Source organism: Mirounga angustirostris, unplaced genomic scaffold, assembly GCF_029215605.1.
Source record: "Mirounga angustirostris isolate CCGP_5_RB_7025 unplaced genomic scaffold, mMirAng1.0.hap1 SCAF_1, whole genome shotgun sequence".
Taxonomy (NCBI): domain Eukaryota; kingdom Metazoa; phylum Chordata; class Mammalia; order Carnivora; family Phocidae; genus Mirounga; species Mirounga angustirostris.
In genome coordinates, this window is record NW_026991709.1 from 199,405,688 (window position 1) to 199,427,249 (window position 21,562).

The following is a 21,562-nucleotide window of genomic DNA, read 5'->3' on the forward strand; positions in this document are numbered from 1 at the left end:
TCCTCCTGATGAATTGACTCTTATGTCGTGTTTGTCTATGTGCCATAGTAGTACTTGTCTTGAAGGCCAGGTTCTCTGATGATAATAAAGCCTCATCACACCACACCCTTTTATTTCTACACTTTTTAAAATTAGTCTCCACTGTACTTGACTTCAGCAGAGCAGTTTGTAAATTACACAAGCTTTGTTCTTACATGTTAGATTTCTGACTTACATCTCTCTTGCATCCTGTTACTTTCAGTTTGATTATGTAAAGATATCGATTTTATTTTTTTATTTTATTTTATTTTTTAAAGATTATTTACTTGTCAGAGAGAGAGACAGTGAGAGAGGGAACACAAGCAGGGGGAGTGAGAGAGGGAGAAGCAGGCCTCCCGTGGAGCAGGGAGCCTGATGCAGGGCTTGATCCCAGAACCCTGGGATCAGGACCTGAGCCGAAGGCAGACGCTTAATGACTGAGCCACCCAGGCGCCCCAAGCATGTCGATTTTAAACAGCATATTGTTGAGCTTTGCCCGCCTCCCCAATACACATTTTTTGTTTTTAGCAGTATGTGGTCCACTGAAATGTTATAGAATTATTGATGTCATTGGGCTTAAGTCTGCCATTATGATAATTTTTTTCTATTTGTCCTTCTCTTACCTCCTCCCTTCTTTTGCTTTAATCCACTACTTTCAATGTTCTGTTCTGGCTTCTGTGCTTGCTTTTCTTCTTCTTCTTTTTTTTTTAAGATTTTATTTATTTATTTGAGAGAGAGCAAGAGTGCATGAGTGGGGGTGGGAAGTCCAGAGGGAGAAGGAGAAGCAGACTCTCTGCTGAGCAGGGAGCCCGATGGAGGGCTCGATTTCAGGACCCAGGATCATGACCTGAGCTGAAGGCAGATGCTTAACCGACTGAGCCACCCAGGTGCCCCTGCTTTTCTTTTATTTTAGAACTTCTATGACTTCCTTTTTTATATAGCATAGTTCTAATTGAGATATTCTTCACATAGCATAAAATTCACCAGTTAAAGTGTATTTTAATCACTCCATTGGTTTTTTTAGTGTATTCATTATGTTGTACAATCACCACCTCTTAATTCTAGAACATTTCCGTCCCTCTGAAAACAAACCCTATACTTACTGGGGGTTAGTATAGATTATCTCCTTTCTCCCATATCCTGGCAACCACTCTTCTGTTTTCTGTTATATAGGTTTTCATATTCTCTATTTGATTTTTACCGGTTTTTTTCTCAGTGGTTGCTGTAGGGACTACAATATGCATCTTTCAGTTGTTTTTTTGTTTTTAAAGAGTTATTTATTTATTTTAGAAAGAGTTGAGTGCAAGCGGGACAGAGGGAAAATGAGAGAATCTCCAGCAGACTCCATGCTAACCATGGAGCCCCATGGGTGGCTTGATCACAAGAGTCAGATGCTTAGCTGACTGAGCCACACAGGTGCCTCTCGTTTGTTTGCCTTTTTTTTTTTTTTTAAGCTTTTATTTTTAAGTAATCTCTAACCAGTGTGGGGCTTGAATTTACAACTCCCCAAGATCAAGAATTGCATGCTCTACTGACTGAGCCAGCCATGCACCCCCAAATATTTATTTATTTAAATTGTATTCATTTAAGTTTTGTCTATGCCCAGTGTAGGACTCGAACTCACAACCCTGAGATCAATAGTTGCATGCTTTTCCCACTGAGCCACCCAGGTGCCCCCCAAATATTTATTTTAAGTAAAAGAGCTACGAAGGTGGTGGTAGTCCTAACAGATAACTAACTGAACTCTAAAAACTATAATAATGGATATAGTATGATTTGGACACAGGAATGTCGCCGAATCCATCAGTAGAGTAGAATGTTTGATTCAACTGTAGATCCATGTTTGTTTATCAATTTAATTTATTGTGAATTTGGCAGGGCGAATTTGTGGGAAAAGACCAAACTGTTCCATAAATACTTGTGGTAAAAATTTAGTACTGTTCTTTGTGTCAGAAATAAGAACTTAAGCTTCAGGTGGATTAAAGTGCCAAATTAAAATGTAAAAGTAACCTTCCAAATATTAATGTACTTTAAGCAAGTGTTAGCCTTGGGGGAAAATATTCATTAGCCATTTAACAAAGAATTAGAACTCTAAATTTGTATAAAGATTCTTACACCCTATAGAGTGAGGGGCAAAGTATTTTGTACTGGTAATTTTATCAAATTTCGGGGCCAATAAATGTGCAAAAAGATGCTCAACCTCATTTAACCAACAGTATGTAAATTATTAAAGGAACATTTTTCATACATTAGATTTTCAAATCTTAGAAAATAGATGATTCCCAAAGTACAGATGTTTTGAGGAAATGGGTACTCTCAAATGCTATTAGTGGAAGTGTAAATTGGTGAAGGCACTTAACACAATTTGGCTATATCTGTTGTTTTAAAATGTGTATATCCATTAGCAGTTTTAATTTCAGAGCTCTCATTTTAAGTAATTATATGCATGCTTAAAGGTGAATATAAGAATGTGGATTACTTTGCTGTAAAAAATTGCAAATAAACTAAGTCTCCATTAATCTAGGACTAGTTACCTTATGACCCACCCATGAACATAGTGGATTTATTGAAAATGAAAGAGATATAATTTAACTAAAAATACATAACATGGAAAGGTCATACAGGCACACTCTTGAATGAGAAAAGTAGAGTGGTAAGGAAGAGCACAGTATGGGTAACATTTCTATTTTTGAAGTCTACATAGATATGTAAAAGGTATTAGTTCTCCTTCAGCTTATCTAAGTGAATGCCACAAAAATGGGAATCAACAAATGCACAGAAAATGTAATAAAAAATACTTTTGGGGAAGGGATTGAAAGGTTCTTTTCAGGTTTTGCCCTATATATTTTTGTATTGTGTACTTTTGTCATGAAAAAATATTGGTACTTGGGAAATTACAAAATGCAGTCTGTTACAGTAAGTGTTAATCTTTCTGTTGGGTTTGGAGTTTTTCATGATGGTGAACTCTGGATGACAGTGGATTTACATTGAGATTCATGTAGTTTTCAATCGTCTTTTATTCTGTTCTCTTTTAAAAAAGTAGAACTTTTCCCCTAAAACATGATTTTTTTTTTCTTTCTAGTGAACCCAAAGAAAGACAGTGAAAACACACCTGTTAAAGGAGGAACTGTCGCAGATCTAGGTAAAACCAAAGCAGTCTATAGACTTCTGTGTTGTTTTCTCTCTCAAAGATTTAGTTCCTCTGATAATTCTTTCTTCCCCAAGAGATGTCACTTCCAGTTGCTACCATTTTGGTCCAGCACAGACGTTGACCGTGGCCCCCTTAGCACCACTGTCATTTTGTTTGCTGCCATATCAGGAAATTTAATTTCCTGTGATCCATTTTTTCCGTTCTTACCAATTTGATTTTGCATCTTCAGAACAAAAGTCTGTTGACTCTTAAATGATTTATTTTCTCAAGTATTTCTTCTAGCTTTCTAAATAGTGTAAAATGAGAATCACATCATCTGCTCATAGTATTTGCAAGTTACAGAGTACATTTTCACAAGTAAGGCATAATCCTTGGATGTGCTGTCGGGTAGACAAGAGGAGTGTAGTCACTTTCTTCAATTTAAAAAATAGAGGTAGTTTTAAACATCTTTGTTCTTGAGTGTTATATATGGATCTCGGTTTCTTTCTTCACTTGTAAAAATCAAAGGAGGGATGCCTGGGTGACTGAGTGAGTTAAGCGTCTGCCTTCAGCTTAGGTCATGATCCCGGGGTCCTGGGATTGAGCCCCATGTTGGGCTCCCTGCTCAGCGGGGAGTCTGTTACTCTCTCCCTCTACCCCTTGCTCTTGCTCTCTCTCTGCTCAAATCTTTTTTAAAAAAATCAAAGGAGAACCTACTGTTTTCAGTATATACTACATTTTTGACGTTCGGGAATTTTACACCTGGAAGGGGTATTCGAGATTTCCTTATGTGGAAAATGAGACGGCAATTTCTCTCTCTCTTCAGTAGGTGAATTCTGTATTTCAGACAAATTGCAGAGATTCTTTTTTTCCCCCAGAGATCCTTTTTTTTCCCTTAAAGATTTATTTATTTTAGAGAGAGCGAGAGTGCAAGTGCATGAGCTCGGGGAGGGGCAGAGGGGGAGAGAATCCTCAAGCAGACTCCCTGCTGAGTGTGGAGCCTCACTCAGGGCTGGATCCCAGGACCCATGAGATCATAACCTGAGCCAAAATCAAGAGTCAGCCACTTACCCGACTGAGCCATCCAGGCGCCCCTTTTTCAGAGATTCTTGATGACAGCTATGAGTAGGTAGTTAGGAGAGGTTTTTTTACTTCATTTCACTACACCCTCCCTTTTCTGGCTTAAAGCCTGCTATTTAACATTAGTGGATGACTCCATTTTTGATTATGTCAAAAGCAGAAATAGAAAATTGTCTTGACAGTTTATGTAAAGTTGGTGTTAGGTCAACAAACGAAAAAGAAATGCTGTCAAAACATTCCTCTCAGTTATCTTTAACATTATTAATAGAATATTAATAACAATAACTCCAATTTTCTGTAAGTTTTTATATTTTCTATTCCACAACTGGTACCACTGAATCAAAGGCCAGGAAAACAAAACGAGTTATATGTAGTCTTTTATATTTTCAGTAATGTAGCAGGGTAAGTGTTAAGACTTGATTATCTTCACTGAGACACTTTGTTAAACAGAATGATAGGGTGTATATTAAGTATATATCCTGAAAGGAATCAATCTAGTTTTAAGGGAGTGGGCAGTTGTCCTTTTAGAGGTGGAGGTAAGTATTAGAGTGTTTATGTAATAGACTTTATCAGAGGAGTCAAATTGAAGCCATTTTTAAGAAACGGATAAAGGTGTCAGTTGGATTAAGATTTTTAGTGCTGGGTATAAGAGATCTTCCCTTTGTGTTTGTGAATGGTTTGAGGTCTAAATAGTAAGGGTATTGTGGCCGAAGGTGCTGGTCATCACAGCTGGAGAGCTAGAGTCAAATGGAATTTGAAACTGTTGTCCTGGCCTCTCATCCAGGGACCAATGGGCTTTCCATGTATTATTTAATCATCTGGCTTCCTGCATTAGGTATAACCTGAACCATGCCAGGGGTAACTGATCCATCAACTGGGACTTCCTGTTCACAGAGTTGTTTATTGTTTTAACTGGTCCATATTATGCCTTATACGTCACCTAGCTACATAATACCGAGTCCTTCCTTCCTTTCTGTCTTGAGCTCTCTGAAAGGGCAAGATCCAGGGGCTGAGGTGAAAGTGTGATTGCCCACATCTGGAAGGAGGAAGAGAACATTTATTACTACTGTTTAGGAATCAGTAAGCAGGATATCTCTCCCTCCTACTTTAGTATTATCAGAAGTCTGTTTCCATCGGGTACCGACTACGTCAGGGACAGAAATCTGTCAAACTAAATTTAAATGGTATATATTTTGAACAGAGAGAGATCATTAGGTTGTGTTCCCACCATCTAGTGAGAAATTGTTTATCGTGTGGTTTATCAAGATCCAGAGGACAAAAAGTTCATTTTTGATAACCTTATTTAGATCCCTTCGTCACTTCCTAGAATAAAAGTAGTCGCTGTGTAGAGCTGGATGACCATAATTTATTTACCACACAGTGAATCCCATATTCGTGCTAGCAGGTGTTTGTCTAACTTAGAAATCAAGCAACAGTGTCCATCTCTGTTTTGCATGAGTACCTGCCAGGTACTCATTCTACCTTTGTTTGCATTTCACTGCAAAACCATGTTAGCCCTGTGTCATTGCTGAGGAGATGGAGGCTGGAGGGTTTCAGTAGTGTTTCCAAGCAGATAGCTATTAAGCGACAGAGCAGTGACTCAGGTCTGGGTCTGTCTAACTTTTGTGCTGTGCTCTTCTCTTGTGCTGTGCTCTTCTCTTGTGCTGTGCTCATTTCTCCCAGCCTTTATTCATGCTCAGAGTGGCCTTGGAGATCTCTGACGGCGGCAGGTCCACCCCCACCTATGGCCCTTTGACCAGGCTGGTTACCTCTTTATTTGGAAGGGTCCACCCACCCAGCGCCTCTCTAAAATATATTGATTTATTTTCCTCTGATACCATCTGATACCTGTTCGTGTGTTTTCTCTTCTGTCTCCTGCCACTCCTAACTGGAATGTAAACTCCGTGAAGATGGGACCTTTTCTTGTTCTTTATTGTGTCCTTGGCATTGGGACCATGGCCAGCATGTAGTAGAGGCACTGTATGAAATACAGTTGAAAGTTTGAGTACCACCTGTTTGTCTACTACTGATCTTTGTATATTCTCTAAAATAGAGGTTGGCGGACTTAACCTGGAAAGGGCCAGGTAGTAAATATTTTAGACATTGTGGGCCATATGGTCTCTGTCTCAGTTAATCAACTTTGCCATTGTAATGCAAACGCAGCCTTCATTCAATAAAGGGAGGACAATAAACAATTGTCCACACAGGCACTTTTCGCTGTGGAAATCAGCTGCCTGGTTTAAGTTATACTTGGGTTTACTCCTGTTCTTTTGCAAGGCCAGCATTTATGTCCTGGAGTCCTCTATCCTCAGAATATATTAACAGCCTTACCAGGACTTCATAGTGATTGATGTTCACTTCTTTTCTTTTCTCCTCATTTCCTTCACTCATGTCCTCTGAGATCTAAAATGTCATTACTTTGTTTCATCAAATCTCAGGAGTAAGAGCCCCAATCAAGTCCTTTACCTGTTATTAGCAAGATCATCACTAAGATAGTAGCCCAAGCAGTAATTAATTATAAATTCCCTGTTGTTGGAAATTTTTAATTATTAATGCTTTGAAGTTCTACTCACCTTTGTGCTTCTGTGTACGATTTCAATTTACTGAATTACTAGAGGTGGATTTGCTTTCGTAATGCTTTATTTCTTTCCTTTTCTCTGCATGTAACAATTTAAGTTTTTAAAATTACCTGGAAGTTTTCAAGTAATCCAAAGAGTGTTTACTTGATTTTTAAATAAATCATATATTTTGATTTTACAGATGAGCAGGATGAAGAAACAGTCACAACAGGAGGAAAGGTAACAATTTAGTTAGGCCTGGTGCACAAGTGGCTGTCTGAGGGGTCCTGTGTATGGAACCGTAGGAACACGGGTTAGAAGTGTCCTTAGAAATGTTTAGTTTTGAGGCCATTCTGATTTTTTTTTTAACACACCCCTGAAATAATTTGTCTTTCTTGACTCTCAAAGTTTTATTGAGAGGAGATTTCTATCTCCTCATGAAGTGTTCCTCTTACGCTATAATTTCTGGTTCTGTCATCCCCTGGTTGCAAGGTAGTAATCAGAGCTGACTGCAGTGTTCCAAGTGTCCTCTCACAGGACAGGTAAGCAGGGACCATGTCGATTGCCTTGATTTTCTCACTTCTATTTCTGTGGGTACAACTCCAGCCCACAGTCTTTGAGCATACTCTTAACCTTTTTTGAGCCCTCACAGCACCTTCCTGTTTCATCAGTCCTGTGGTAGAGACATAGCAATAATGATGTTGAAGGTGTTGGATTGTTCATTCAAACTGTCTTATTTGTGTTATTAGTTAGGTGTAACTAATCCCTACTCCTTGAAATAACAATCCCCTTGAAATAACTCCCTTACTTTGCTGAAAATGGATAGTTCTTTTTCACTGAGTTAGAGAAATCCCCCAAATTGACATTTACTGTATTTTTTTTTATACATTCAAGGAATGAATCTACTTATGATAGGATTTCCCTGAAAATGTTCAAGAAACTCATCTACATAAGGCTCTTTAACTGAATTGTTCTTATGATTCCTTTTTTTATAAGATTTTATTTTATCTTTTAAAGCTTTGGTTTTTTTTTTTTTAGAGAGAGCGTGCATGACCGTGCATGCGCAAGTTGGGGGGAGGGACAGCGGGAGAGAATCTTCAAGCTGACTCCCCACTAAGCGCAGAGTTCAGTGTGGGGCTTCATCTCAGGACTCATGAGATCATGACCTGAACTGAAACCAAGAGTCGGACACTTAACTGACTGAGCCACCCAGGCGCCCTAAAGATTTTATTTTTAAGTAAACTCTACACCCAGTGTGGGGCTCGAACTCACAATCCCAAGATCAAGAGTCATACACTCCACTGACTGAGCCAGCCAGGCGCCCCTATGATTTTTTTCTTTAAAATTAGACTTCTTTTAAAGAAGTCTAGAGAGCTACTTAGGAACCATTAACAGATGTTATATTTGTAAAAAGATGTCATCATTTAGTGTAAATACTATTGTGTGGTAGTGAAAGAGACCGAAATAAAAAGCCAGACAGTCGACATGTAGATTTTTTTTTTTTTTATGACAGTGGCTGGGGGTATCTTGAAACTAAGGCCAAGTCTGTTGTAAAATTGAACCCAAAACTGGTTAGAAGTAGTCACTCTTAACAGCTGGTCCCATAATGTCATCCCATGCGTTCCCCCTCATTCTGATAATTAAATCATAGACTATTGGCTTTTTTTAATCGCAGTGCCAGTCTCTCCCTGGTTTTCCTGAATAAAGGAAATTTTTTGTGTTATAATTGAGTCTGTGAAATCTACATCTCAAAAACTCATTAACCATGAGCATATTTTTTTACTAGCTCCCCTGATTTGGGAAATAACATTTCTTACCTTTGTCATCAAAATTGTTTCAGCATCATTTAATTAACAACCAGAGTTTCCTTGGGGCTTTCATACATTACATTTTTTTCTATATTCATTGATCTTAAGGAAATTATTGTCTTAAGTTTCTAGGCAGTAACAGTAGATCCTCACTTCAAATACTGTAGCACAGGACATTTATGATGAATTAACTTAAAAGGTAGAAATTAAACTATGGAGCCAGTATGAAAGAGTATGATTCAAAATTTGACTGGTTCTTAATAGAAAAAAATTTCATAAGAATAAAGACAGTAAAACACCACAGATGAAAGCTTGATAGATATAATGGTATAATAGAAAATGGGAAAACATCTGAATGTCAAAAAACTTACTTCCTGTGGTATTCTTCATAAAAATGTTTGATCGGAAGTTAATTATGAAGAATCAGTAAGATAAATAGAGATTGTTAGATATTGCATAAGTAATTTGGCCTGGAATTTTGAAACATTTGAATGTCATAAAGTACCCCCCTCAAAGGGAGGCAGGGATTAAAGGAAGCTAAAGAGATGTATCATATAATGTGGATTCCTTGATCAGGTTCTGGTTTGGGGAGAAAAATGTATAAAGGGCATTTCTGGGTTAATTGGAAACATTTGAATGTAAACTGTGTATTACATGATACTTTTATTTAAAAGTAATTATTATTACTCTTTACTGGTAGCATAAGAAATGTTCTTGGGTTTTGACCCAAAGCAATGATTTTGAAATTACTGTTTTAGCCAGGCAAGGTTTTTAGGTGGAATCATTTGTAAAACCTCCATAAATCTGATAAAAATCAGAGCTTATAGTAGTGAAAGTGATTGAGAGTCTAGGCCCTCAAACTGGGTTTTCTGGAGTTATACCCTGTTTACAACTTACCGGCTCTGTGCATCATTTTCTCATCCATAAAAGAGGTGATAATACCTGCTGTTTATTGTGAGGAATGAATGAGATAAGGTGCATACGGCCACTAGCAGATACTTACTGATCAATCTTTGGGGTAGGGGAAGGCGTGTCATTATGCCTCATTAGTGTCCTTTAGTCACCTTCTTATAAATAACTTGAGAACTAGTAATTTAGATTTGTGACCCTAGGATTAGATAAAACTGGCCAAGTAAGAAGCAAGCTGTTGTGGGAAAAGTTCTGGGCCTTCTCTGAGTTGATTCCCTCATCTGTAAAAGGGAGGAATCTGCTATATCATCTGGACATCTTATGAAGGTACTTTAAAAACTGAAAAGGCTGTTTTTATTTGAAATTTGTTTTTCTGAGCCTTGAAATTGGATCAGATAGCTTCATTTTGTGCCCTAATATGAGAAGTTTGAAAGCTGTTATTTATGTCTCTGCAGTTCTCTGTTTCTCTAAACTCTGGCTTCTTTTCTATAGGAAGATGAAGATCCTAGCAAAGGTGATCAGAGTCGCTCACTTGACCCTGGAGAAGATAATGTGACAGAGCAGACCAATCACATTATTATTCCTAGTTATGCATCATGGTTTGATTATAACTGGTGAGTGGGCCATGTACACCTGTGAGTACGGTACTTAGGTGTGGAAGAACTTCCCTGCCCAAATCCCTTTGTCGCTAATCACTGTCAGATTGGATGAAGGGAGATGGAAAGTGATTTTATTTTCACTTTGGAATGTGTTCTTCAGAGCAATTTAGGGATTGCAGCTAAGTTGTGTTGTACCTAGGGATTGTAAAATTTTGTCAGCTTAGACTTAACTCATTTAGAATCAGTTACAGTTCAGATGGGCAAATAATTGAGTATTTAATAATTTTAAAACATTATAATATGATTTTAAAATATTAGGGGTGCCTGGCTGGCTCAGTTGGTGGAGCATGAGACTCTTGATCACAGGGTTGTAAGTTCAAGCCTCACACTGGATATCAGGATAACTGAAAAATTTAAAAAAAAAAAAAAATTTTTTTTTTTTAAAAGATTTTATTTATTTATTTGATAAAGAGACACAGCGAGAGAGGGAACACAAGCAGGGGGAGCAGGAGAGGGAGAAGCAGTCTTCCCGCTGAGCAGGGAGCCCCATGTAGGGCTCGACCCCAGGATCCTGGGATCATGACCTGACCTGAAGGCAGACGCTTAATGACTGAGCCACCCAGGCGCCCCCCCCAAAAAAGAATCTTTAAAAAAACCACATTAGGGGGCTCCTGGGTGGCTCAGTCATTAAGCGTCTGCCTTCGGCTCAGGTCGTGGTCCCAGGGGCCTGGTCTGGAATGGAGCCCCTCAGTGGACTCCCTGCTCAGCGGAGAGCTTGCTTCTCCCTCTCCCTCTCCCCCTGCTTTGTGTTCCCTCTCTCGCTGTGTCTCTGTCAAATAAATAAATAAAATCTTAAAAAAAAAACAACAACACATTAAAGAAGTAAATCTTATTTTCTTTTATTATTTTTATTTATTTATTTTTTAAAGATTTTATTTATTTATTTGACAGAGACACAGCGAGAGAGGGAACATAAGCAAGCAGGGGGAGTGGGAGAGGGAGAAGCAGGCTCCCGTGGAGCAAGGAGCCCAGTGTGGGGCTCGATCCCAGGACCCTGGGATCACGACCTGAGCCGAAGGCAGACAACGACTGAGCCACCCAAGGCACCCAAAAAAAGTAAATTTTAAAAAGAACTCTTCTCACTACCTAGTAATGGCTTCATTTTAATAGGAATTTTTTTTTAAGTGAGTTCTACACGCAGTATGGGGCTTGAACTCATGACCCTGAGATCAAGGGTCACATGCTTTACTGACTGAGCCAGCCAGGTGCCCCAGTAGGAAATATTTTTAACATTAAGAGGCTTTTCACATACAAAAAGTTCAAGAATGAGGTGCCTGGGTGGCTTGGTCAGTTAAGCGATCCCTGGGAGTCCTGGGATCAAGCCCTGCAATCAGGCTCCCTGCAGAGGAGGGAGCCTTTTCTCTCTCTAGCTCTTTCTCAAATAAATAAATAAATAAATCTTTACCAAAAAAAAAAAAAAAGTTCAGGAAAACACCTTCCTCAGCATCTTCCCTGTCATTTACCACAACCGTTTGGCATCATTGGAGCGCCGTCCTAGATATATTATTTGTTGAGTACTTACAAAGTGTGATTATTTTGTATCAAGCTGATTTTTATTTGGCTTTTTATTTTTAAACATATGTACCAGAACTTACCCCTCCAAATAGTTAGCTTCTTTAAGGTACTTTCATTGGAAAGTTGTACACTTAACTCTAGTGATGTTGCCCTTACTTGGAATCCTGTGGTCTTATTTGGATCTATTGCTTGCTCTCAATTGTTACACATTATCATTCTTTAAAGATAAATGTGATTTTATGTATGTGTGTCTTTATACATATATGCATCTTTATACGTGTATATATATAAAGAATATATATATATATATTCTTTAGAAGCCAGTTTAAAAGAATAGGGTGGATGATTCACTTGGAACTATACCTAATTTTTTTCCAAAACCCACAAAGTATGACAGTAATACTGAGACTTTTCTGCATGCCTTTAAGATCAACTCTGAATGCTGTTCCTAAATGTTTTGAATAAATAGAACCTGGGACAGAGTAAGTATATAGCTCTTCTTTGAAGGTCAGTCTTCATTACATTGATGATGTATTTTTAAATTTGGAAGTGTCTAAGTCTCACTGTTGGTAATTGTGATTACATGTGTGGGTTCAGAATGGTTTAATAGGACACACCAGAGAAACTAGCGTTCTTTTCCTCTAAAATTAAAATAAGTAGTCATAACAGTATATAACTTGGCAGGTTTTTATAGGTTGCAGAAACACTCATTTGCATCATGACCACTGCATGTCACATAGCTTGCTCTTGCTCTTACGGACAGTGGAGGTGTAAGTCACATCCCTATTTTATAGATAAAGACTAGTACTGTGTCAGTGGAAGTGTTCCACTGTTGCAGTGGACAACTGGAAGAACTCAAGTTTTCTGATTCTGACCACCCCACTTCCAGACTCATTCTCAGAACCTAAGGAATCAGCTGCCAGCAATTCAGAAAAGTGCTTGGGGTTAAACATTCATGTATGTTTTGTTCTTGGTGAATACAGAAATTGTGTTTTTTGTGGGCTTCCTAACCTTTAACAATAAAACAATGAGAGGTATATTTGAACTATATAATTAATTGCTTACAGCTATTTTTATAGTAAAACTTGGAAAGTCATTACATGTAACTATATAGCATTAATTCATCTTAGAAATTATCTTCCTAGAAGTTTTCAGGTAATTCATTATATTTATTGTATTTGGCAGTACAGATCCTGTTCAAACAATTTAATGTTTGACATAAATTGATACAACAAATGATGTAAGAGTGAATGCTTTTTTTTTTGTGCCCAACGGCGGGCGGGGGGGGGGGGGTAGAAATCAGGACCCCGAGATCAAGAGTCACATGCTCTGCTGACTAAGCCAGCCAGACGATGCCTATAGTTACATTCACAGATTATTGATTTGCTCTTCCCTGCATAACGAGTACATGTTGCATATGTGGAAAGCCACTGAGAAACTAGAAAGTGTCATCATCAGTAAAAACATTGATTAGTATTAGTGTCAAAACCTTTGTACTAGATACACAGTTGGGTCATTTGTATAGTGCATTAGGCCTGAGTTTTATCTGGTCTCTATAGTGCTTATCACCTGTTAAGATTTTATAAAATTGGGCGCCTGGGTGGCTCAGTTGGTTAAGCGACTGCCTTCGGCTCAGGTCATGATCCTGGAGTCCCTGGATCGAGTCCCGCATCGGGCTTCCTGCTCGGCAGGGAGTCTGCTTCTCCCTCTGACCCTCCCCCCTCTCATGTACTCGCTCTCTCTCACTCTCTCTCTCTCAAATAAATAAATAAAATCTTTAAAAAAAAAAAAGATTTTATAAAATTATCAGTGCCTTGTGGGTGGAACTGGAGGGTATTATGCTGAGCAAAATAAGTCAATCAGAGAAAGACATGTATCATATGACCTCACTGATATGATATGAGGAATTCTTAATCTCAGGAAACAAACAGGGTTGCTGGAGTGGTGAGGGGTGGAAGGGATGGGGTGGCTGGGTGATGGACATTGGGGAGGGTATGTGCTATGGTGAGTGCTGTGAATTGTGTAAGACTGTTGAATCACAGACCTGTACCTCTGAAACAATACAGTATATGTTAAAAAAAAAAAAGATAGCAGGAGGAGAAGAATGAAGGGGGGGAAATCGGAGGGGGAGACGAACCATGAGAGACTATGGACTCTGAGAAACAAACTAGGGGTTCTGGAGGGGAGGGCGTGGGGGGATGGGTTAGCCTGGTGATGGGTATTAAAGAGGGCACGTTCTGCATGGAGCACTGGGTGTTCTATGCAAACAATGAATCATGGAACACTACATCAAAAACTAATGATGTAATATATGGTGATTAACATAACATAATAAAAAAAAGTAAAAAAAAATTACCAGTGCCTATATCTCAATATTGAAAATTAGTTCTATAATCTTTTTAAAGGCAGTAGATTACTGAAATTAAAAAAATTCAGTTCAGCACAAAGTTTCTGAGGTCTGGACAAAAGGGCACATTGATGTTAAGAGCCTGAGAAACTGATGATTGTAAATTCCATTGTCTTGGTTGGTCGTTCACTTCATCAGTTTGTTGCCATGCCAGCTGCTGTGATGTCTGTCCATTTTCATACAAAGGAGCTCTTTGTATTTTGTGGCTCATCATCTACTTGTGATGTGTTATGTCAAGAACATAATAAAATAGATAGCTTTCAATGTGTTGATAGAAGTTTTTGAGTTTGGGTATGGGAATAGAAAAACTACAATTAAGTCTTTTTTTTTTAAGATTTTATTTATTTGACAGAGACACAGCGAGAGAGGGAACACAAGCAGGGGGAGTGGGAGAGGGAGAAGCAGGCTTCCTGCCTAGCAGGGTGCCCAATGCGGGGCTCGATTCCAGGACTCTGGGATCATGACCTGACCCGAAGGCAGACACCTAACGACTGAGCCACCCAGGTGCCCCTACAATTAAGTCTTAAGGGTGAGAGAGGGAAAACTTTCTTTATAATATGCTTTTAATGCATAGGAACTTGTGCAAGCCAATTAATTTTTGAAAATAATGTTCAGGGGGCGCCTGGATGGCTCAGTCATTAAGCGTCTGCCTTCGACTCAGGTCATGATCTCAGGGTCCTGGGATCGAGCTACGCATCGGGCTCCCTGCTCAGCGGGAAGCCTGCCTATCCCTCTCCCTGCCTCCCCAGCTTATGTTCCCTCTCTCTGTTAAATAAATAAAATCTTAAAAAAGAAAAGAAAAGAATGTTGAGTTTTTGGATTTCAGTTTTACTTTGAAAATTAAACTTAGCTTAAATTTCAAGATTTCATTTTTCTAAGAGGACTTTTTATTTTTTATTCCCCAGTATTCACGTGATTGAACGGCGTGCTCTTCCTGAGTTTTTCAATGGAAAGAACAAATCCAAGACTCCAGAAATGTAAGTGAAATGTGAAGATGTAATCCTGATACCATTAATTACTTTAGAAAGGGGCCAGTGTCTAGAAAAATTGTTCATTTGAATGTGTTGAGCAGGGGTTTTTAAAAGGATACTTCTGAGATCATTTTTGGTAATGTGTGGAAGTTTGCAAATGTGTTATTCCATTCAGAAAAGGGTGCATATCTCAGCCACATAGAATTCCTTGCTGTAAAGGAAATTGTTCCTTTAAAAAGGTATTGACTTTTTCTTTCATTTGCATCTTGAACCTACAACCTTGAACTATATGCATGTCAGCTCTTACAGCTAAGATTGAGTTTGGTAACAGGCATTCACTAAAATGGATTCAGGTTTCTGCCTGACAGTTCCCGCCTTGTGTGTACATATGTGTTATAGATTATATATATTTACATATAATAATCTAGGAGAAAGTGGAATCTTTATCTTATTTTGATGATGAATGACTAGTAATTGAAAGAATGCCAAATATGAAGACATAGCTGCCTATAAATTGATCTTCATTACATAAAGCATTGTTGTGCTTTTGCCTTGGAAATACAAAAACTTGGAAGAATCTTGTCAGGAAGAATTTTTGCCTTTGCCTGGTGACCCTTAAATATACATTTCTGGAAACCCTTTCCCCTAAAATAAATCCACACCTATCGTACTATAAATACTTTTCCGTATATTATCTTTCTACTATTAATTCATTGTTTGTTATGCTCATGTGGCTTCACAAATAAATGTCTCCTGTTTAAGTTGTTAGAGAAGTATCATTTTCTACATAAAACATGTTAGAATACAGATAATTGAATAATAAATATTTTCTTGTAATAGATTGTCCATGATAGTTTGAGATTTTAAGTTTAGATGTCAGAGATAATTCCAGCCTTTCTTGACAAAGCTGTAAGGTTTCATTTAAAACCACAATCAGAGGGATGCCTGGGTGGCTCAGTCGTTAAGTGTCTGCCTTCGGCTTGGGTCATGGTCCCAGGGTCCTGGGATTGAGCCCCGCACCGGGCTCCCTGCTCAGTGGAGAGTCTGCTTCTCCCTCTCCCGCTCTCCCTACTTGTGTTCCCTCTCTCAGTCAAATAAATAAATAAAATCTTAAAAAAAATAAAAAAATAAAAACCACAATCAGAGAGTTGGCATAAGAAACCCTTTTAGGTTTTCCATCTAGTTAGACATGGTATATTCTAGCTAACGTGCCGATTGCCAGCATTTGTAAATACTTAACAGTTCTTGGCAGTCGTCTGTTTACAAGCACAGTTTAGCATTTTAGTCAGCTTAAATTTAAAAATTTACCTTTAGGGGCACCTGGGTGGCTCAGTTGGTTAAAGCGACTGCCTTCGGCTCAGGTCATGATCCTGGAGTCCTGGGATCGAGTCCCACATCGGGCTCCCTGCTCAGCAGGGAGTCTGCTTCTCCCTCTGACCGTCCTCCTTCTCACGCTCTCTGTCTCTCATTCTCTCTGTCGCAAATAAATAAAAATCTTAAAAAAAAAAAAAAATTTACCTTTAGGTCTTTGTTAATCCACTTTTGCTTATATAAGACCTTTTTTGAGCAGTGTACCTTTTCTACTCTGATGTGGCTACCCTTACTTAACCTGCCAGATTTCTGTTTTACTTTTGTGGCAAGAACTTTTGCTGGGTCTCTAGTTTCTCAACACTCTTGTTTTAAATATTTTGTTGCAGAAATGCTTGGGTATGTTGTGAAATCTGCTGTGACTCAGAATTTCAGTTTTTCTCTCCTTTTTTAAATCTGTTGTTGTCTTAACTTTGATTTTGGCCTCATGGGTTCTAGTCCTCACCTAGCTGGGTATATAGCCATTGTTGGAGCCAGATCCACATGTGGCTTTAGGAAGAATCTAGAAATGAGATGCAGCATGTGTTAAGAGCATAGATTCCAGAGCAACCACCCCCCGCCCGGCCCCGCACTGTGTTGAATTCTAGCTCCACACTTAACCAGACTTGTGGTCTAGGACACATTCTTTAATCGCTCTGTGCTTTAGTTTGCTCACTGATAAATGAGATGATAGTACACCCTACCTTATGGAGAAATTGTGAGGTTTAAATGAATTATGGCTGGATACACAATAATTAGGGAGACAGCATCTTAAGTAACCAGGTGTTACTTGCAAATTCTGCAGGGAACTAAGGATTTATCCATTCACTCCTGTGATCAGTTTTGTATTTATGTTAGTTCACATTATTACTGTTATTATAGTTATTATTATTTTTAATGTAAACTCTGTGCCCAGAGTGGATCTCAAACTCACGTCCCCAAGATCAAGAGTTGCATGCTCTACCAACTGAGCCAGCCAGGTTCTCTGTGTTACTTCACATTAACTTCATCAGATTTTACTCCATTTTACTTACTGTTGTTAAAGATTAGTAAATAGTTGTTTTGCATATTAGTGGTTCTTATCCTTGGTTACATTCGTGACTGTAAATACTCAGTACTGGTGTTGGTTGGAATATTAACTTTTTGTTGGATTTGGTTGTGAGGAATATGATTTTTGGCTCTATGAGTTATTTCTGAAAGGATGTGTGTCCACCTTATGAATTTTGCCACTGCTTTTTAGATACTTGGCATATCGAAATTTTATGATTGACACATATCGCCTAAACCCCCAAGAATATTTAACCAGCACTGCTTGTCGGAGGAACTTGACTGGAGACGTGTGTGCTGTGATGAGGTAAAACGCCTGACTTTTTCTCAGACGCTTCACTTCAGGTGGTTACTGATGCACTGCTGTTCAATGTTTGATTGATTAAACTCAATATTTTCTTTGTTAATAAAATACCTTAGTCACATGTCTTTCATTTAGGGGTTGAATGTATTTAATACCTTGGCGTTTTCTCCTCGTTTTAAGATTTTATAATTGACATCTTTTATTATATAATGAAATCATGAAATGACCAAGGATGAAGAGTGGATAAGCTCGTACACTAGATCTGTCTGAAGAATCAAATCAAATGTGAATCTCCTTCTTTGAATTTGGTCTGTGTGTGAGTTCTTTCACTATGGACTTAAATGAACATTTCTTATTTCTGTGATTGAAATAATTAGGCTTTGTACTAGGGTTTGGGGTGCTGTGCTGTGAACATTGAGTTTATAGAAATTGTCCCTCATACAACAAGCCAGACTTGTCAGTTAACTTTGTGATGGCTTATAGCCTACAGAGAACATTTACTTGTTTTATTGTTCTTATGTTTTAATGAAATGTAATGATGGTTACCAAGGAGATGGGGTACATTCTCTAGATTTTAACTTTCAGAGCTTTATTCTTCCAGGGTTCATGCCTTTTTAGAGCAATGGGGGCTTGTTAATTACCAAGTGGATCCAGAAAGTCGACCCATGGCAATGGGACCTCCTCCTACTCCTCATTTTAATGTATTAGCTGATACCCCCTCTGGGCTTGTGCCTCTACATCTTCGATCACCTCAGGTAACTTATTACACTAATATAATTCTGGCATTAGTAATTATTACACTAATAAACTAATATTAGGTATTATTCCACTATACACTGATTGTGTGAAACTTGTTCCCCTTTCTAACATTTGGAAAGTGGACATCCATACACATATTCTTGAAAAGATTAGTATGTCAACCAGATTTTATATAGCCTTAAGTTAAAATAACATGAGTAAGGTATAAATTGTTCTTCACATGAAATGGGAGAGCACATTAAAGAAAATTTGTTATCTCTTTTCTCTGGGATTTAAAAAAGGCAGAAAAATGTTGCTTATACAGTATGTTGAAATGTTGGAAGTATAGAGTGAAGGTGTGGGTATTTATTTTTTTAAATCTCCTTATATATCAGTGTTAAACAAAACTTCTCTCTCCTTGACTTTGTAGAGGTGAATACAGCCATTTATCATTTTTCCAACTCCTAGGTCCCTGCTGCTCAGCAGATGTTAAATTTTCCTGAGAAGAACAAGGAAAAACCAATTGATCTGCAGAACTTTGGTCTTCGTACTGACATTTACTCCAAGAAAACCTTAGCAAAGGTAAGGACTTTTTTCTAGGCACAGCTGGGCTGCAATCCAGCATGTCCTCTTATTTCTTCTTCTAAGAAGTGTTATTTTTCATAAGAAGATTTCTTTGTGTAGTGTAAGAATATGCTCATTCTACTTAACCTGTTGGCATTTTATAAAACAACAATCACTTCTCTTACCATTTCTTCTGTATGGTTAGAATATAGGTATTTTAAAGTAACTGGTTAATATGTTAAAACAAGGAAAAGTGGAGAATTTCAACATAATTGAAATCTATAGGAACAATCAAATGAATATTGTATAATTGAAAAATATGCCTGAAATTAACTCATTGGATGGTTTTAGCAGCAGGCTGAACACAACAGAAGACAGGATTAGTGAGCTCAGACAGGATAGTAGATATATTAAAACTGAAGCACCAAGAGAAAAAGAAATTGGTTGAGGGTGAGGGAGGGGGACAAAGGGAATGGGGCACAAGGGACATGTGAGCTACTGTAAGAAGAATTCATGTTTATCATTAGAGATCTGTAGGAAGAGAAAGAATGAAGCAAAAGTGATACTTGAAGATGTAATGGCTAAACATTTTTGATTTAAAAAAAACATACCAACTCATAAGAGTCTGAACAGATCCAAATTTGGATACAGAGGAAACCACATTCAGGCACATTCATGCTTAAACTTACCTTAAAAAAAGCCACATTGTGGGGGGTGAGTGGGGTTGGAGAAGGACACATTAAATTCAAAGGAACAATCATAAAACTGATGCCTGACTTTTCAACAGAAATGACAGAAGCCAGAGTGGATAGCATAAAAACATTTTAAAGAGCTGAAAGTGAAGCTGTTGTTCTGGAGTTGTGTTTCCAGTAGAAGTACCTTCAGGAGGGGAAGGGCAATAAGGACATTGAGAAGGTGTGAGGGCATCACTAGCACACAGTGTAGGTAGGAAAACCGAGGGAAGGTTTTCAGGATGAAGGACTCTGATCCCTGATGGACGCACGTGACTAGGAAGGAAGCGGTCCAGGGCAAAGGGTGAATGTGTGGTTAAGTATAAAGGGATGTGGACTGTTGAAGCAGTGATGATTTTCGGGGGTTTATGGCATGTAGCAAGGACCAAAATGGCAGAGAAGAGACAATTAGATGGAGTTAAAGTCCTGGTATCTTTTAGAAATGTGATCAAAATGCTGATTCAGGTTAGACTAATACTTGGGCACAGCGTTTTGGAAGAGGCCTGGATCTGTGCGGAGGAAGGAGGATGAATGCCAGAAGAGGTCAACACCTGAGTCCGTGAGGAGAGGTTTTTTCCTCATTTGTAGTTGTATGAGAGGGTAGTAGGCTATTCAAACTAAGAATGGTAGGTTTTCAACATGAGAATGTTAAAGAGCAAGCGGGGCTAAAGGCACAGGAGAGGAAACTGGAAGTGCACTGTGTTACAGTTCCTCTACTAGATAGGATGTGTAACGTAGTATTTGAAGATGCACCGTGGCAAGTTAGACGGGAGTATTGTGAATCATAAGAGTATTTAAAGACCCGCAACTAAAAAGTTAATGATGGAGATAAAAACAATAAGACTCCAAAAAAGACTCAGTAAGAGAGAAGGAGTGAGAAAGGCAGGGGATAGATGTGCCAAGTAGAAAATAGCAAGATGATAGGTGTACATATGTCCACGGGGATAGCAATAACATTAAGTGTAAGTGGTTGTAATCCCATTAAGCAGCAGAGATTGTCAAATTGCATAAAAAACTAAGTATAAGCATATATTGTCTATAAGAAATCCACGTGAAATATAAAAATAAAAGAATGACAAAAGACATACCTTCTAAACATTAATCAAAAGAACACCAGAGTCGGGGCGCCTGGGTGGCTCAGTCGTTAAGCGTCTGCCTTCGGCTCGGGTCGTGATCCTGGGGTCCTGGGATCGGGCCCCGCATCAGGCTCCCTGCTCCGTGGGAGGCCTGCTTCTCCTTCTCCCACTCCCCCTGCTTGTGTTCCCTCTCTCGCTGTGTCTCCCTCTGTCAAATAAATAAAAATCTTAAAAAAAAAAAAAAAGAACACCAGAGTCATTGTGTTAATTTTAGCAAAAGTAGACATTAGGACAAGTTATTTTACCAGAATTAAACTGTGGGCATTTCATAATGATAAAGGAGTTAATCAAAAGGATATAATTGGGGGCGCCTGGGTGGCTCAGTCGTTAAGCTCTGCCTTCGGCTCAGGTCATGATCCCGGGGTCCTGGGATCGAGCCCCACATTGGGCTCCCTGCTCAGCAGGGAGTCTGCTTCTCCCTCTCCCATTCTCCCTGCTTGTGTTCCCTCTCTCGGTGTCTCTCTCTTGTCTGTCAAATAGTTAAATAAAATCTTTTTTTAAAAAAGTCATAATTGTCCTAAATATGTGTACAGTTAATTAAAAAACTTCAAAATATATAAAGCAAAATCTGATAGAATAGAAAGGAGCAATAGGCAGACACACAATTATACTTGGAAATTTCAGTAATCTATTCTCAGTA

At 38.5% G+C, this 21,562-nt stretch overlaps 1 protein-coding gene across 6 annotated transcripts in view; it reads left to right on the forward strand.

The window, feature by feature from the left end:
* The window catches only part of SMARCC1 (SWI/SNF related, matrix associated, actin dependent regulator of chromatin subfamily c member 1), a 181,074-nt gene that overhangs the window by 75,903 nt on the left and 83,609 nt on the right, over positions 1–21,562 (forward strand). For 5 of the 6 annotated variants that reach the window (XM_064596757.1, XM_064596758.1, XM_045862541.3 and 2 more), the window contains exons 12-18: positions 3,101–3,160; positions 6,989–7,026; positions 9,996–10,117; positions 14,990–15,061; positions 17,643–17,756; positions 18,355–18,508; positions 18,960–19,073. In XM_064596757.1, coding sequence (XP_064452827.1) covers positions 3,101–3,160; positions 6,989–7,026; positions 9,996–10,117; positions 14,990–15,061; positions 17,643–17,756; positions 18,355–18,508; positions 18,960–19,073 — 674 coding nt within the window. The remainder of the gene's footprint in view (positions 1–3,100; positions 3,161–6,988; positions 7,027–9,995; positions 10,118–14,989; positions 15,062–17,642; positions 17,757–18,354; positions 18,509–18,959; positions 19,074–21,562) is intronic. The other variant, XM_064596765.1, reaches the window with a different exon arrangement.